This window comes from Salminus brasiliensis, chromosome 18 (assembly GCF_030463535.1).
Source record: "Salminus brasiliensis chromosome 18, fSalBra1.hap2, whole genome shotgun sequence".
Lineage (NCBI taxonomy): Eukaryota > Metazoa > Chordata > Actinopteri > Characiformes > Bryconidae > Salminus > Salminus brasiliensis.
This window is the reverse complement of record NC_132895.1, coordinates 11,844,039-11,861,593: the sequence shown is the minus strand read 5'-3', so window position 1 is coordinate 11,861,593 and position 17,555 is coordinate 11,844,039. Positions and strand designations below refer to the sequence as shown.

At 40.7% G+C, this 17,555-nt stretch overlaps 1 protein-coding gene across 4 annotated transcripts in view; it reads left to right on the top strand.

The window, feature by feature from the left end:
• The window catches only part of specc1lb (sperm antigen with calponin homology and coiled-coil domains 1-like b), a 36,482-nt gene that overhangs the window by 14,027 nt on the left and 4,900 nt on the right, over positions 1-17,555 (top strand). For 2 of the 4 annotated variants that reach the window (XM_072662067.1, XM_072662068.1), the window contains exons 5-13: positions 1,047-1,961; positions 4,322-4,529; positions 5,050-5,123; positions 5,257-5,432; positions 6,042-6,205; positions 6,405-6,526; positions 10,278-10,356; positions 11,442-11,607; positions 13,696-13,798. In XM_072662067.1, the coding sequence (XP_072518168.1) occupies positions 1,047-1,961; positions 4,322-4,529; positions 5,050-5,123; positions 5,257-5,432; positions 6,042-6,205; positions 6,405-6,526; positions 10,278-10,356; positions 11,442-11,607; positions 13,696-13,798 (2,007 nt within the window). Of the gene's footprint in view, positions 1-1,046; positions 1,962-4,321; positions 4,530-5,049; positions 5,124-5,256; positions 5,433-6,041; positions 6,215-6,404; positions 6,527-10,277; positions 10,357-11,441; positions 11,608-13,695; positions 13,799-17,555 lie in introns of all 4 variants that reach the window. The other 2 variants (XM_072662065.1, XM_072662066.1) reach the window with 1 other exon arrangement.

Here is a 17,555-nt window from a genome sequence, read left to right as displayed (position 1 = left end):
TGTATATATTTGAATCAACTATGTAAATCATACATTAGTGTTGTGTATTTCATTTTGAAAACTAGCTAATATTAACAGCTAGCTAATATTAACATTATCCATATCTTTCATGCACTTTGCTAGCCAGCATAGCTAACTGTGACTGACTGTGTAGCTGTTAAAAGCACTAATCAGAAGCAGGAATGTTAGTTAGAAAATGTATCACTGTAGTCATTTATAGCATAAGCATCTCAATAAATGACTAAATAAAAATTGGGTGGTACCATCAATATTGGGGTAACTTTAAACTTTAGCTTATTATTAAGGACAATTTTTAAGTTTATTATTACAAAGTGATGTTGACAGCTATGAGTGTCATGCTCATATCTTTAGAGTAGCACTGCTTGACTTTGGTAGTAGCAGACTGTAAGAGTCATTGTTAAAGACATCCCTCCTTGCCTAGTCAGGAAAAGACACATCACCACTTAGGGTAGTTTTACACACACAGTTGATTTGCTCTGGTCCAAAGCAATCACAGAGGTTGGAAACCTGGGCTGTTTCCTGGCTTGTTTTCACCAGAACGCATCACAACAAACCATGTGAGAACATCATGTCCACTGGCCATTGGTCAGACCTGTTTGGGGTGGAAGCAAGAAAGTAAATACAGGAAGAAGGTGCTGTGTTCTGGACTAGTGCAGGTCCCTGTGTAGTTTAACATTAGGCAACAGCCCAGATGGCATTTCTTCATAGATGTGGTAAATTACCTGGGCAATATGTCTGGTGAACACCTGGATTTTACAGTACACCTGGTAGTTGGATTGGATTGAGGTCAGATTACATTCTCACCACAAATGAGGCACTCCAGACTTTGTTTAAGACTGGACCGAGCCCACTTCTCAAGGGTCACAGTGCAGTTGATTTGGGTCGATTACTGTGTTCACACCTGCCCAAATGTATCGGACCAAGGGTGAGAATGAACCAGAGCACAGTTAGTGTACTGAAGAAGCAGTTTTCAAAGTTTCTAATCGGCTTTGTTTAATAATTACTGTCATCCTCTCATTGCCCAGGCGTACAGTGAGGCCTACCAGCCGATGACCTCCAGCGATGATGCCCTGGATGCACCCTCAGGCTGTGGCTCGTCCTCTGAGTCTGAGGCTGGTGGCTCCTCTCCAAGCCGGGAGCGGAGGGGCAGCAGTGGGAACGCCAGCGAGGTGTCTGTGGCCTGCCTGACGGAGCGTATCCATCAGATGGAGGAGAACCAGCACAGCACATCAGAGGAGCTGCAGGCAACACTGCAGGAGCTGGCTGACCTGCAGCAGATCGCGCAGGAGTTGAGTGCTGAAAATGAGCGTCTGGGCGAGGAGCGCGCCATGCTGCTGGACTCACTGAGGCAGCAGGCTGAGCGACTGGACCTCTACGGCCGCCAACTGGACTACTTCCGTGGCTTGCTGGATGAGCACCGTGTGGCCTATGCCGATGATGAGGAGGACACCAAGAGCGGGCGCTATGTGGAGCTGGAGAGGCGCTACGCTGAGCTGAATGAGAATGCACGCTTTGAGAGGGAGCAGTTGCTGGGTGTACAACAGCAGCTAAGTGGTGCGCTGAAAATGGCAGAGCAGGAGAACGCAGAGGCGCAGGGCCTAGCGGCTGCCCTGAAGGAGCGTGTGCGCATGGCAGAGAGGGCCGCCGAAATGGAGCGGCGAGAGCGTGATGCCGCTGCTGTGCAGCTGCAGGCCCTCCAACTGCGGGCTGAGGAGGAGCAGACTGAGTTGGACCGCTGCAGAATGCAGTTGGAGCAGGAGAGGCAGAGGGTAGCCCAGCTCCTCTCCATCCATAATGCTGGGGACAAGACTGACATACGCCATCTGCTGGACAGCGAGAGGATGGACAAGGAGCGGGCCGAGGGTAAAGCAGCAGAGCTGCAGGAGGAGCTTGGGCACACGCGCAAAGAGGCTGCCCAGCTGCAGGATGCAATTAGTAAGGTGAGAAAGTGCACACATGGCTACATAACCCGTAATGATGAAGTGCTTTGGCTCCATGCTATCTAATGGAGGAATTGGGTCAAAAATCAGATTTGCACAGTTTTCTGCTTACCTAAAGTGTAGTCAGCTGGCCTGACATACTTGGTGCCTCATGTTTGCTTTTTTAGTTTTTGCAGTGGCGCTTTAGAGCAGTTGTAATTAACAATTAGAGAAGTAGGAAGCATTGGTATCAGCCAATTACCTGTTTGCAGGAACATTTATAGAAGTACTACACGATTATACATTACCAACTTTGCCTGGAAAGGTGGTATAATGTGGTATACAGCCCCACCCTTGATCGGTATCTGCAATTGACCAGTTGTGCCAAAAGATGATTGGTATCTGGCCAAAACACTGATTGGTCCATCTCTACTAATGAGTATGCTTATGTGATACCCCACAAGGTAGCATTGTGCATGCCTAAATCAACAATACCTTCCTCAAACTGCATTAAGTTGTTAAGTAATGTCAAATAGACTTGCCTGTGTAGCCTAGTTTTGACTATACAGTCCATTTAACAGGGAAGCCCTATAAAGAATGCTGTGTAATCCTGTGTGACATGCTGTTTGTAGGGCTGTCATTATCCTTTATGTTGATATTCAAGCAATCAGGCTATTTGTTTATTCATTAAAAGTGCCAAAGAATATATTTCCTGGGTGTTTTAAGTTAGGGTTAGGTTTGATTTCTGAATAGTAAGTATGACTGGCTGGCTGGGACAGAAAATGCTCAGATATTATTAAACAAGCCTGTTTTCAACAATTTTGCGTTTGAATGAAACGTGCTGAGCTCTTATGTAAAAACGGGTGTAAAAACGGTACTATGTCATAGAACTATTCCCAAGTCTTACTAGAAAGCATTGCGATCCTCTCGTGTTGTCCTCTCAGAGTGATTTGCTTGTTGCTTGGTTGGGGGGGGGGTTAAATTTACTAGTGATGGCTTTCTAGGACACCTTTTAAGTGTTTAGGCCCTCAAAGAGTTGTACATCCCTTGTGTATTCCTTACAGTTTTCAGAGTTGGAGGATTACCAATAACTGTTTTAAAAGTGATAAAGTGAATATTAAACCTACTGGAAATCAGGACAGAGCAGTCGGCCCAGGACTGAAGGAAAAATTTGCATTGGAATTGTAATGTTGAAATTACATCATAAATTCCTGAGAATAAAGCACAATGATGGAAAATGATGTGACTACAGCGACTAACATTGTTCATCATTCCCTAGTGATTAATGTGAAGACAATAAAATCACGGCCATACACTTGACAGCTAAAACCTGCTGCACACCTGCTGCCAAGGAGCTCCCCACGTGTGCATTTTCTTGGGCCTCTCAGTTTCTTTAAAAGGCTTTAGAGTTCAGACATGATGAGCAGTAAGAGATGACTAATTCACCAAATAGGAAATTTCAGGTTAAAAGACTGAGCATGTCCTCAGTTACTCATTTCTTCAGTGTAGCTGAGACTTACTGGAAGGTGGAAAGTGTGGGACAAGATAATGATATCTGGCTAGCTAATCAGTTTAGCTGGCATTTATAGGCCAAGAACTGCCCCTTTTTACGTCCCTACAAATTGCTCTAAATCATCAATACTAATAAGATTTGAGTTCAATCAAAAATAACGGACAGCCTGTGAACTTCCAGTTCAAATTGCAACCAATCACTAAGCCAATTAATCAAACACTTTATTCATTTATTTATTTAGACTCTTTTTACCAATCATTTTAATCACAAGCCCTGCTCTACTTCTATCAATATGACCAGACAAATGTATTTTACACATAGCACACACATGTAGCAGTAGCCACTGTCTGTAGTTTTGTCCACTATTTCTTTTAACCCCTAAGAGCCTGAGGTGTATCACAGACCTTTTAAAAGATGTGGAGTGTTGTATACAGCACTGTGTGAATGTGTGTACATGTGACCTAATTTACAAAATGCTTCATTAGTAGCTCATTCTAAGTGTATTTTTTTTTTATTTATTTGCTTCTGAGGGTCTGCTCCAATTTTTCACTTTAATAATGCCATATGTCAAATATGACCCCATGTCTACAACTAATTTATGAAATGCAAGTTGAGATCTTTGTTGTGACCCATTACATGGGGATTTTAACCTTGGAATATTTACAGAAGTCATGTGACCTCTATCACAATAAGAAGGAACACCAATGAGGTGCTCAGTTAACGATTTAATGAATGAATTAATACCTGATTCGGTTATTTTTTACCAGTATTCAAAACTTTGGTCTGTTTTGAGTTAGGCCCTGCGGATTTTACAGTGCAGAGAAGCGAAATGATCACACTCATGTCTGTTGACGTGTTTTTATTGTAGCTGGAGGGAGACTTCCAGGAGTTCCGGGCCGAGGTGCAGAAACAGCTGGCTGATCAGAAGCGCGCCCTGGCTCAGCAGTGCTCTGAACTGGAGGAGAAGGACACTGAGATTGCGGACATGAAGGAGACCATCTTTGAGCTGGAGGACGAGGTGGAGCAACATCGAGCCGTCAAACTCCACGACAACCTCATCATCTCTGACCTGGAGAGTGAGTCCACCTTGACAGTTCTGCACTCCTTCACATATTATTAAAGATGAGGACACTCACAATTCACCATTTGTGTTGGACACGGATGCAATCTTCGCCTGTAACCCATGTACCTGTGTAGTGAGCACGTATACATACACACAGATGTGCAAGTGCACATTAATAGAGTAGGCACATGTGCTCGGAGTGGTGGGCGGCCATCGCTGCAGCGCCTGGGAAGCAGAGAGGGTTCAAAGGCCCTGCGCAAGGACCCAGCACTGGCAACCTTCTCATCAATAGCCTGGCGTTTTAACTACTAAGCCACAAAAACACACTAGAAATTGACAGCTGATCAATCATTTAATTATTTCTCCTCATTTCTGGAATTAGGCACTGAAGACTTATGACTGAAATGTTGTACAGAGCTTTGGCCACATTGAGGCGCCATTGAGCTGTTTTCTGCCATGTAGAGATTGTGTCTGTCTGTGTATGCATGCATTTTCTGTGGTTAACGTGATCTTTCCTCATCTCTCTCATATAGATTCTATTAAAAAACTTCATGACCAAAAATATGACATGGAAAAGGAGATTAAGACTCTTCACCGGAAGCTTCGGGTAATATATTTTTTCCCCATGTGCCATAAAATGTTGTTTTTTTTGCTTAATGTCATGTAGAGAAGCTTCATAGGGGGGTATAACAGGTAATTTACATGGGGAACTAAAGTGATTCTGATTCCTTGTCCTACAGGAAGAATCGGCTGAATGGAGGCAGTTCCAGGCTGATCTACAGACGGCGGTGGTCATTGCCAATGACATTAAGTCTGAGGCTCAGGAGGAGATTGGGGACCTGCGGCACCGCCTGCAGGAAGCTCAAGAGAAGAATGAGAAAATGAGCAAAGAGCTGGATGAGCTTAAGAGCAAGAAGTAAGATGCTGCGTGATTGGAAGATTATAAGGATTAGGTCACATTGCCTTTAACTGTGTTCTAAAAAGCATTACGTTTGGTTAGCTTGTCAATTGTGAGTGTAAAGCCATTACCTCACAATGATTGATTTGATTACATTACTGGTTTCTGCTGGTCACTGGTCACCATTGTCTGGTTAATACTTTTGTATATGTAGTTGTAATTGTTTATTATTGTAGTAGTAGTAGTAGTAGTAGTAGTAGTAATTCATCTCATAATTTATATACATATTTTTAATTATTATATACATTTTATGTGCTTTTCACACAAATCCTTATCTCCATTTTTGCCCTTTTTACTTTTTTGAAATGATTTGAATCTGGTCAGAAATTACTTTTATATATATATAATTTTTTTTTTTACATTGACTTCCATTAAAAATATTTTTTTTTTACATTTCTTGCTAAGTTGCTTTTTTGGAGACGCAAGGTTTTTCTATGTGACAATTATGATACTAATCCTAGTCTTTTTACACAGTTACCCAAATACCCAGTTATGGAACATAAGTAAATGAAAAATACCTGGAGATTACAGTCCATGTAAGTCTGATGATTTCTGTGTGTATTTCAGGCAGGATGAAGAGCGTGGTCGTGTGTATAACTACATGAATGCCGTGGAACGGGATCTCGCTGCGCTGAGGCAGGGCATGGGCTTAAGTCGCCGCTCGTCCACCTCCTCAGAGCCCTCGCCCACCGTCAAGACTCTCATCAAGAGCTTCGACAGTGCCTCACAAGGTTCAGAAAGTACATACACACGCACACACACACACACACACACACACACATACACACGCATGCATGGGTGCAATCAAGGCAATCATAGCTCCTCACACTCGCTTAAGACCTCATTTGAATTTTCATTGTTAACCATTAGTTGCTGTGTGTGTGTGTGTGTGTGTGTGTGTGTGTGTGTGTGTGTGTGTGTGTGTGGCAGGTCCAATACCAGGCACTCAAGCAGCCGCTGTTCCAGCTGCAGTTGCGGCTGCCATTCCCAGAACCCCTCTCAGCCCCAGCCCAATGAAAACTCCTCCAGCTGCTGCGGTGTCGCCAATGCAGGTACCAGCTGCTAGAAAAAAGAACAAATGTGTATACGGTCATGTGAAAAAACATATCTTAACATATTTAAATACATATGGACATTTGATCTTTATTTAAACAATATTGGGAAGTAAAATATAGTAAAAAGTAATTCATATAAATGCGGTTTTCCTGTGGGGGGAGGGTGTAGAACACCCCCTCATTTATTACTGCTTAAAATGCCTAAAATTAGAATCTGGTGTTCCAGATCTGCTGCAGAGGGTTAGAGATTTGAGAGGATTTTGGTGAGATCATGGTGAGATCCTTCCGAAAGAAGGTTGTAGTTGCAGATGAGTAGAAGTAAAAAAAAAAGTAAAAGTAAAAGTTTTTTTTTTATTTCTATTAATTAAATGTTTTAAAGGACTAATTATTTTAGTTTGTTTTATGTGTTCAGTTAGTTAATTACCTTTATCTCTGAACTTCAATTAAAGGTCAAATGTCCATGCGTTCAAATATGTTTAAAAAAAATAAGTACACCCATGAAATTGTATTTTTCATGGCTTTTTTTTTCTCATTGCAAAAATCATTTAAAAGCCCAGAAGCTTATTTCACGAGCAATGGAACAAGAGAAATGAGCATGAAGTGCACCAACACAAATTTTTATGATTATTTTCCAATGTAGCTTAATTCTTTAGAATTCAGTACTCTGTTTTTGTTACTGCACCATTAAGTAAAAGACTTTTCTTTAATTTCCCTTTAAAGTTAATGTTAAGTTTTTAAGTTTTTGTCATGTCAGGGATGCAAAGTGCAATATGTTCTATAATGTGTAATAAATGTTTGACTTCTTGCCAAGTGTACCACTTCACCTACATCGGCACGCTGCAAGTCATGTCTGCATTTGTAAGAGGGAATGTAGAACAGCCTTCTGATGGGTTCTCCAGATGGCGGCATTCTTTACTTCAAAGCTCTGTTCAGCGGGGTTATGGGGCTTCAGTGCCTCACCTTTAAATGAGAACACCAGAACCACCAGAGCCTAAAGAGGCTGAGGGGCTTTCCTTCTTCCCATCTCTACCGCATGGATATCCTCCAGAATTTGTCTCTGGAGTGATACGCAGGGTCCTTTGGGCCGTGCCAAAACAGGATGTTTTCATGCAGACAAAGGAGATAGTTATTTTTTGCTCAGTTTTTTTGAGGAAAGACTAGGCAGAAGATGGGTCCTGGAGACTCTTGTTCTTTCAGTGGTCACAGTAAAAAGCTCCAGTTGTTTGCTTTAGAACGTCTGGGGTGATTATTATTGTTGGAGTGGCATTAAAGATTCATGAACAGGGTCATGCTGTTCTGTACTCACTATGCAAAATAGTGGCTGTGTGGAAGAAAAAAAAAACTGTGTGACCGTCACTGCGCTCACACAGACTGTTAATGGAATTAAAACAATTCTGATTAAGGTTGGGGGTTTTGCAAGGGTGATCAGCACAGGCCTGGAAAAGTAGTGGTTTAGGCTTGTTCCCCTTGCCTTTATAACCTTTTGGCTAATAAATAAATAAATAAAAATACTATGACTTTATAAGACTATTTTATAAATAACGTAAAATTAAATGTTATTTTTAAATTATTATTATTATTATTTTTTTTATTTTTATTAAATAAATACCATTACAAAATAAGAACAAATGTATCACAATATTAGACTTACAATATAAATATGGTACAGAAAAGACGATAAATATGACAATATAAGTAAATCTAGTATATAAATAAATCATTTTATATACTGTATAATAAAAGTAAGATGGTAAATAACACTACAAATGACTGTGTAAACTATTTTATATGCTATATAATTATATAAGACAAAGACAATAAATACATAACTGTTAATATAGTATACACAAAGAAAAAAATGACTATTTTAATAAACTATAAAATAAAGACTAAGACAAAAAAGACAAGTATATGACCTTATAAGACATAAAGAGACATATACAGTGGGGGAAAAAAGTATTTAGTCAGTCACCAATTGTGAGAGATTCCTGTAATTGACATCATAGGTAGACCTCAACTATGAGCGACAAAATGAGAAAATAAAAATCTGAAAATCGCTGTCTAATTTTTAAAGAATTTATTTGCAAATAATGGTGGAAAATAAGTATTTGGTCAATAACAAAAGTTCATCTCAATACTTTGTTATATATCCTTTGTTGGTAATGACAGAGGTCAAACGTTTTCTGTAAGTCTTCACAAGGTTGGCACACACCGTTGCTGGTATGTCGGTGGGCAACACAGACTTTCAACTCCCTCCAAAGGTTTTTTTATGGGGTTGAGATCTGGAGACTGGCTAGGCCACTCCAGGACCTTTTAAATGCTTTTTACGAAGCCACTCCTTTGTTGCCCTGGCAGTGTGCTTTGGATCATTGTCATGCTGAAAGACCCAGCCACGTTTCATCTTCAATGCCCTTGCTGATGGAAGGAGGTTTGCACTCACAATACATGGCCCCATTCATTCTTTCATGTACACGGACCAGTCGTCCTAGTACACGGCCCTGAGTCCCTGGCGGCGTAGTGTGTTACTGACGGTAGCCTTTGTAACGTTGGTGCCAGCTTTCTGCAGGTCATTCACTAGGTCCCCCCGTGTGGTTCTGGGATTTTTGCTTACTGTTCTTGTGATCATTTTGACCCCACGGGCTGAGATCTTGCGTGGAGCCCCTGATCGAGGGAGATTAGCAGTGGTCTTGTAGGTCTCCCATTTTCTGATTATTGCTCCCACAGTAGATTTCTTCACACCAAGCTGCTTGCCTATTGCAGATTCAGTCTTCCCAGCCTGGTGCAGGTCTACAATTTTGTTCCAATTGAGTTTGGAGTGTGACTGTTTGAGGTTGTGGGCAGGTGTCTTTTATACTGTTAACAAGTTCAAACAGGTGCCGTTAATACAGGTAATGAGTGGAGGACAGAGAAGCCTCTTAAAGAAGAAGTTACAGGTCTGTGACAGCCAGAAATCTTGCTTGTGTGTAGGTGACCAAATACTTATTTTCCACCATTATTTGCAAATAAATTCTTTAAAAATCAGACAATGTGATTTTCAGAATTTTTTTTTCTCATTTTGTCTCTCATAGTTGAGGTCTACCTATGATGTCAATTACAGGCCTCTCTCATTTTTTTAAGTGGGAGAACTTGCACAATTGGTGACTGACTAAATACTTTTTTTCCCCACTGTATAAAAACTATTTTGTACATAAGTAAGACTAAAAACAGACCATATGTATTTTATGTGTTATATAATTATAAGACAAAAAAGACAAAAAATATATAAAACTGTTTTATACACTGAGGCTTAAAAAAAGACATGTACGACTGTACATAAATATATATGGTAAGAAAGTATTTTTTAATACACTCGGAGTTGGATTAGTTGTGTAATTTGCCCAATCATCTTCATTTTCTCTAAAAGAGTATTAGTGCTCCTGCCGCAGGGAACATGTAATTCAGATATTCATTGCAATGACCCAGTGAATGTCACATGGTTTGATCACAGTGCTTTTTCTTCCTTTTTCTTTTTTTTTGAAGTATTTCTGGCTACATCACATACACAAGTCATGATCATCTGCTGTTTGACCATTTGACATGCCACTGCATTTATTCATTGAGAACTATCTGTACAAATCTGGGGGAAAAACACAATCCAACATTCCTAACATCTGGGCGTCTGTGCCGGATATTATAAAACCTTGCCTGTTAGAAGCTCCAGCCTTGCATGCTTATAAGATGGGGTTTGTTTCCCTCCTTTGTGTTTCAGAGGCACACCGTCACCACACCCAAACCCCTCTCCTCTCTGGTGGATAAGAGACCCAGCTACACAGAGCTGAGCATGCCAGGTGGGTACAGACCGGCTTGGGTTTTCCGCAATTTAGAGCACCTCTTTAAGCCTCTCTCACGGCCTCCTTAGGCCAGTTTACACCAGCTGTGTAGAGTTAATGTGTGTTTTTAATAGTGGAGCAGACCAAGCACTGGGCCAGCTGCTTCTTATGAATATATACATGACTTGCATACATCCATGTAGCTTAATTAGCCCACAACACTGAATGCTTCATTCACACTAATAAACAAAAGGACTGAAAATCCATAAATCCATCAGGATACACTGAGGTGGGAATGCCACAAGCAAATGCTCTGCTTAGGTCAGTTCAGTGCTCTGCTTTCAGCTACAGTTATGTGCCAAGGTTGTCTGGACACCATAGCATCTGCAGAAACTGTTTAGTTTGTGTATGATCAGCTGCTAGGGGTGTGCATGAATTTGTTCAAAACAGGTACAGTTCTGTGCACACAGTTGTACAGAGCATTCACGGTACCTGTATTCCAAAGAGATCCTGTTAGCCTGCAGAGAAACAAAGTTTGTAGTGCCTGCATGACTGTGCTGAGGTAAAATGTATACCTGTGTAATTATCCAGGTTTGGTGCATCCTGTAAGCTCCCTGCTACTACACTCATGTTAATCCCCTTTGTCTGCAGTAACTGATTATTTCCTAGTAACACATCAGTGAAACTAATGCCGACAGTAAGGTGATTAGATACAGAGCAAATGATTGATCCCACCTAGGTTTCTACATAGATTTGTATAGTTAAGATTAGGGCTGTACAGTATATTGTGTTTTTCTTTTTTTTTTGCTTTGTTCCCTATGTATTGAACTCGTACAGAACCGTGAGGTCCAAAGTGTATGCGTATGTGTGTTGTTACCCCCATTAGCTACAGAGGTTGTGTTTACTACTTCTCCGTTACAAAAGAAAAATGTCAAAATGTGTAATTCGCCCAAGGGTGCGCAAACTCCTCCTGGCTCTGCTCGGCAGAGTGTGGCTAAGGTGGACTCCCAAGTCCAAATCAGGTGTGTGATTAAGAGAAGGAACAAAAAACGAGACGCTTAGACACTCCAAAAGGTTTTATTGTGTGTTTCTGTGTCTGTTAGTTTCGCGAAGGAGCAGTGAGGAGCTGAAGAGGGATTTATCGGTTACGGATTCTTCAGCAGCCTCATCTCTCATGGCTTTAGGCTCCTCCTCCCCTCAGCTCTCCCTCTCCTCAAACTCCTCTTCCCCCACAGCATCAGTGACACCCACTACGCGTGGACGTCTACGGTAGGAACCTTTCTGTTAGGGGAGGGTGATAAAAAAAAAAAAAAAAAAAAAATATATATATATATATATATATATATATATATATATATATATATATATATATATATATATATATATATATATATATATATATATATTTATTTATTTATTTTTGTGGATGACTAAATGGGGGAAATGGCAATTATAACAGTTGGTATCGGAATATCGGAATATCAGAATTATGACCAATATTTAGGACCGTTCATTTAGTGCCCTGTTTTTAGGCCATGCTTGTGGTCTTGGGCCTTTCCGCTCATTTCGAATGGGTAGCATAGGGGGTAAAACTGTTGTCCACGCATGAAGATCGGACATTTGCTTCCCCATTCAGGCAGAAATGACTCTGCTAATATCAGTCATTGAACAAGAAAATATTTACAGTGATGTAAACGGTAGTTGTCATGTTGCTTTAGCTTGTGATAATATTATTAATTATAATATAATTATGTAAGGATTATATTATGATGAGCTATTATTATTATTATTATTATTATTATTATATTGTAATTATTAATGAAAACTATTTAAATATTGAAACATGGAGTACCATTTTTAGTAATGTCTTAGTTGTCATATTGTCATGTTAATACATTTATTGATGTTTATTATGACAGCTGTTCAACCATAATTTGATATTATTGTTATAGTTATGTATGCATTGTTTGCATATAGCTATCTCTATTTTTAAGCATTTATGCTGGATTTATTTTATTTACATGTAATTGATATTATTCTATTCTAATACTAATTGTCAATATTTGCAGCAGTAATAATGAATGAAAACAAATACATGTAATATAAATTTACTTATCATGTCTCCAGTCTTATTGCTCACTTTCCCCCTCATTTAGTGCCTTGTTACCCACCTCTTTTGCTTTCTAGACACTTCCTCTTGATTTTCCAGGAGACTCCCCTCTCTCCTCTTCTCAGAAATCTCCCCCTACTGGGCGTAGTAATCACATGCCATTTGCACAGAGCTTTCACCTGTTCTGAAACTTGACTTTGGTTCCACTGTGGCTCTTAGTGCTGGAGACCCTGAGGCAGAATTAATCACACTACACAGGATCCCGGTGCTCCTCAAGTGCCGAGGGGGAAGAACATGCATATGAATGGCTGAAAGGATCTTATGATGCCCACATGCTGTATTCCCTTCATTTTTCACTGTGATCCTGCCAGGCAGCTGGTCATTGCTCGAATGTGTAGCTTTTGGTGTTTACTAGACTAATTTGCACAAATTACAGGCCATTAGTGTATGTTCCATTTGTTTTCATTTGGGCACATGGTGATTTGATGGCGATGTCAGATGTTTGATCTGTGCAGTTTTCAGGCAGGCATGTCCAGAACATCTGAGAAATTTGGTTGATAGTATTTCATATTTGGCCTTGTGGTGGGAGAACAGGTTAACAGTGGACTTCACCAAATATTAAATTCGTGGCTCTGCATGTTCTGAATCTATTTGTCTGTTTTATTGGATTGTAACCTGTGCTGGTTGTCCAAATTCACAGCTTTTATGGTACTGACCAAATGACATGTATAATATTGAGGATAAAAAAAACGTAATGTAATTTGGTACTAAATGTCTACCGATTTTCTCCTCACCATCCTTGACCCAGGAGACATGCTTGTTTCTAGACAGTCTTTTTTTGATGACAGCACTTTTTAATCTTTAACACTTTTTGAGTCTGCAATCTGTCAGTAAAAACACCCACTTGCAAAAACCTCTCGCTTAGTACTGGTTTATGCCACATCCTGTTTGTTTATTAAAAGAAGGAATCTAAATAAGTTGTGGTATTGGTGTTGGTACCGAAATCATAACCTTTTTATAATGGTACTTATGTCTTCTGGTGTAGTTTCTCACCTTCTTTTACTTGCCTATCCCAAAGCCACCAACCCAAATGAGCCCTGGTTTACTGATACCTTGTTTTGCCCGGCTATAGACATGCCCATATTCTCCCATTTTAGCTACATTTGTACTGACTCCAGAGATCACGTATTGAATTTTAGAAGTCTGGGTCCTTCGCTTAAATACATACCTATGGTGTATTTCCGCAGAGAGGAGAGGAAGGACCCACTGTCTGCTCTGGCCAGAGAGTATGGAGGATCCAAGAGGAATGCTCTCCTGAGGTGGTGCCAGAAGAAGACCGAAGGTTATCAGGTAGGAGCCTTTTGCTGTAATGTGACATAATGATTTCATTGGGATGGGATGACTGAAGAGTATGTCTGGTTGTTTTTGTGTGTGTAAGTGATGTAACATTTGCAGCAAAGAAAATTCAATATGGCAAATGATCTGTTCAAATATGAGAACTGTCTGATGATCTGTGTTTAAATGCTCACGGCTGATTTGTATTTGTTTCCGTTTCATTTGATTTCTCGGCAAAGACGGTGCTTTATTTCCTTCCCAGCTCGTTGGGCTTTTGCCGTGTTTACTGTTCACGAGCACTTTAGACAAGAGTGGTCAATCACCATGACTCCATGGTGCTCAGCTAGAAGTGCGGGAAGCTTCTACGGCTTCCTCTTCATGATAAGTCTGTGTGACCTGATCCCCGCCAATTGGGAACACATGCACAGAAATTCTATGTGACGCAATCATCTCCCCGTACCCTTTTCTTATGTTTGTCACTTTTGATGTAACAGTTTGGCTGTCACAACTTCATCTGGAGTTTCTGTCCTTTTTCCTTGTCCTTGGGGACACAAGGACACTATTTCCTTTCCTTTCTTTCTGCTTTTCATCTGTGCTTGTGCTGATTGATGATATAAGGGTACTGTATATTCCCTCTTTCTCTGTCTCTCCCTCTCTCTGTGTGATGGATGGTAATGGCTAGTGGGGTCTGTAGCTCATTTTTCACTGTAGTTCTAATGCGTTCATTAGAAGTACTCTGGACACGTTGGAGTGCTGTGAGTCAGAAAGGGCTGAACAGCGACAGGCCTCTTTCCACTGCGATTAGCCCCAAAGCTCCCTCCTCTTGGCTTTTCCTGTTGTGCGCAGGTTACACACACGCCACTCTTTTTATTACAGGTTCACTCTGAGCCGGAGCATGAACGCACACGACCGAATGAGTGCAGGCACACAAGACTGAGAGGAGCGTCCGTGCTTTAATGAGCTGCTCTGCTATCAGTCATGTGATGGCCAGGACGTTTTGTTTCGTGCGACAAGCAGACCACATCCTTCCTAGTTGAAGGTGGCTTGCTTCAACGCTGCCAGCTTTTCCAGTGCTGTGACAATTAGTGGGGCAGACTAAACAGATTCTTTAAAGCCTTACAACTCTTTAAAGCATTGTTTTGCATAGAAATCATCATTTGCAGAGTTCCCCTGTTGTAGTTGATCAGCTAAGACATGTTTAGTTTCTGTGGTTTGCTTCTTTAATTCATTGCAAGGCTGGTGTAGCTAACAAAAATGAAAATGTATACTTGCCTCAAACCACACCATGCAGTGAAGACCAACATCTCAGATCTTAACAGAAATCTGAGTTTTGTCTGGTGTAGCTAACAGAAATGAAAGTGTGTACCTACTTGCCTCAAACCACACTATGCAGTGAAGAAAACTGTTTTTTTTTCGTTGTTTCTGAAATGCTATGACCTGCTGGTGCATATAAAAAGCGTCAAAAGTACACCATGTCCAGATGTTTGTGGACACCCCTTGTAATGGATGCATTCAGCCACTTTAAGTTGCAGTCATTGCTGGCACAGATGTGCAAATACACACACTGCTTGTCTTGTCATGTAGAGAAGTACTGGCAATAGAAACAGACTCTCTAGAGCAGATAAACATGAACCTATTGGCACCATGCCTAATGCCAGGCATAGGCTAGAGGGGTATCAGCTGTGGAACTGTGTTCTCTGGAATGAAGGTGCTCCATCTGATACTTTTGAGATGAGTTAGGGATAGAGTAGGGTGGTAATGAAATGCAATCAAATCCCCACAGCAATGCTTTATCTTCATCTAAATCTAGTAGACAGCCTTCCCTCGACAGCAGAGATGGTCACTCCAACAACAGCTGGATAAACTCTTGGTTTTTTTTTGTTCTCATTTTGAAGAAACAATGAATGAGCAGGTGTTCCAATACTTTTGTCCATATAGTGTATGTTGCAAAGCTTAAAACAATATTCGAAACCATTTTAAAACTTTGCATTGTCTGCAATTTTGTTCGATGTTCAGTGGTTATTATTTAAGATAACTGTATGTGACAGTACTTCACTAATTAGTTACTACACATTTCCAGTACTTGTTAGCTATGTTGGCATCCTCGATCCCATGTGAAACTAAAGAAGTACTTGGACTGTGGAAATTGAAATGATTTGGCTGCTGGACTAGATTTAGAGGAAGGGGAAGATTGGGGTAATGTAATATTAGGATCTTTAATCTGGAAAAATATTTCGGAATTTCTTCAATTCAGATTAATTTGGATGTAAACATTCCGGGTGCTCTAATGTGAAATGCTAATTTGATGCAGTAAATGATGCAGTTTAATAATAATAGTTTAATGTCAAAATATGATAAATTGATAATAATAAAATGGTGGTAAATCCTAAAAATAAAGGCCTTATAATATCCTAATTTCCTTCGACTGCTATTTTACATTAGCGGCATTTACCTCTCTACCATCAGTGGACTGTTCAAAAATACATTTTGAACCATTTACATTTACTTACATTTACTTTTAAGGCATTTAGCAGATGCTCTTATCCAGAGCGACTTAGAAAAGTGCTTCGGTATTTACCCAAGAAAAACCTCAGTTAGTTTGAATAGACTAAAAATTCAAAGATATCTCTGAGCTTAGACTCTACTAAGCACAAGTCAGTAAGGGGACCACTCTGCATTCGCCCAAGTATTCTAGGAAGAGGTGAGTCTGCATTTGGGTCAGTCTGCATTTAAATACAGCGAGCGACTCGACCGTTCGGACACCCAGGGGAAGCTCGTTCCACCACTTTGGTGCCAGGACAGAAAAAAGCCTGGACGCTTGTCTTCCGTGGATTTTGAGGGATGGCGGGTCGAGCTGAGCCGTAATTGAAGCTTAAAGGGCTCTTGGTGCAGATCAGCTTTTGACCATCGCCATTTACTTGTCTGGTTCCTATCGCCACCTTTTTCAAAAACTTTGTTTACATCTTAACAGTTGACTTGTACAGGAATGGTGAGATGTCTGTGTAATTCCCCTTTAATACTGATAGGATTCAAGAGACGAGCTGAAAACGGCGACTGTATGAACATGCTCCTTGTACCAGCATGCGTTGACTGAGCATTATTGAAGTGTGTGAGAGGTGCAGTGGCTCGACCTCTCTCCTTCAGACACCTGCTGCTCTGATCCTCTCTGGTGACCTCACACTTTCTATCCATCTCCCTCACCACAGGCTCCCATAGCCTCTCCACCTCTGCCAATTTACACTCCCCTTTCGCACATCTGATAAGCGCTGCTGCTCTTTCACAGATTGAACTGTGGTTCTGGATCTTTGGGGTGCTCGAGGCGAGGAGTTTGAGAACAAGTAGCCTTTTTTTTTCCTTCTTCTTCTTTAAACAGGCCTAGCTGGGCAGGAAGGATATCCACCACCTGGTGAAGCCTATTAGGCTCTAAACATTATTTAAAAAATCCTAAAAGCCTTTTGGCAAATCTGTGATTCCTGTATGATTTACCTAATCGGCCACTAATGAATGGCATAAAAGTGTTCATTTTAGGTTAATCATCCTTTTGGGAAATATGCAGTGTCGAGGCTTCTCTGCTGTGATGGTACCATCATGTTGTGCTGGTTTTCTAAACTAGCTATCGTGAGCATTTTATCCCTGCATTGTTTTGGATTGACCCCAACAGTAAACAGACACCTAGGCAGGGCGTTAATCTGGTCTTGTTAAAATTGTACAATATCATGCAATCCACTTTCTGCTTTACTTGAGGAGTAACGGACCGTCAGAGGTTTGATTC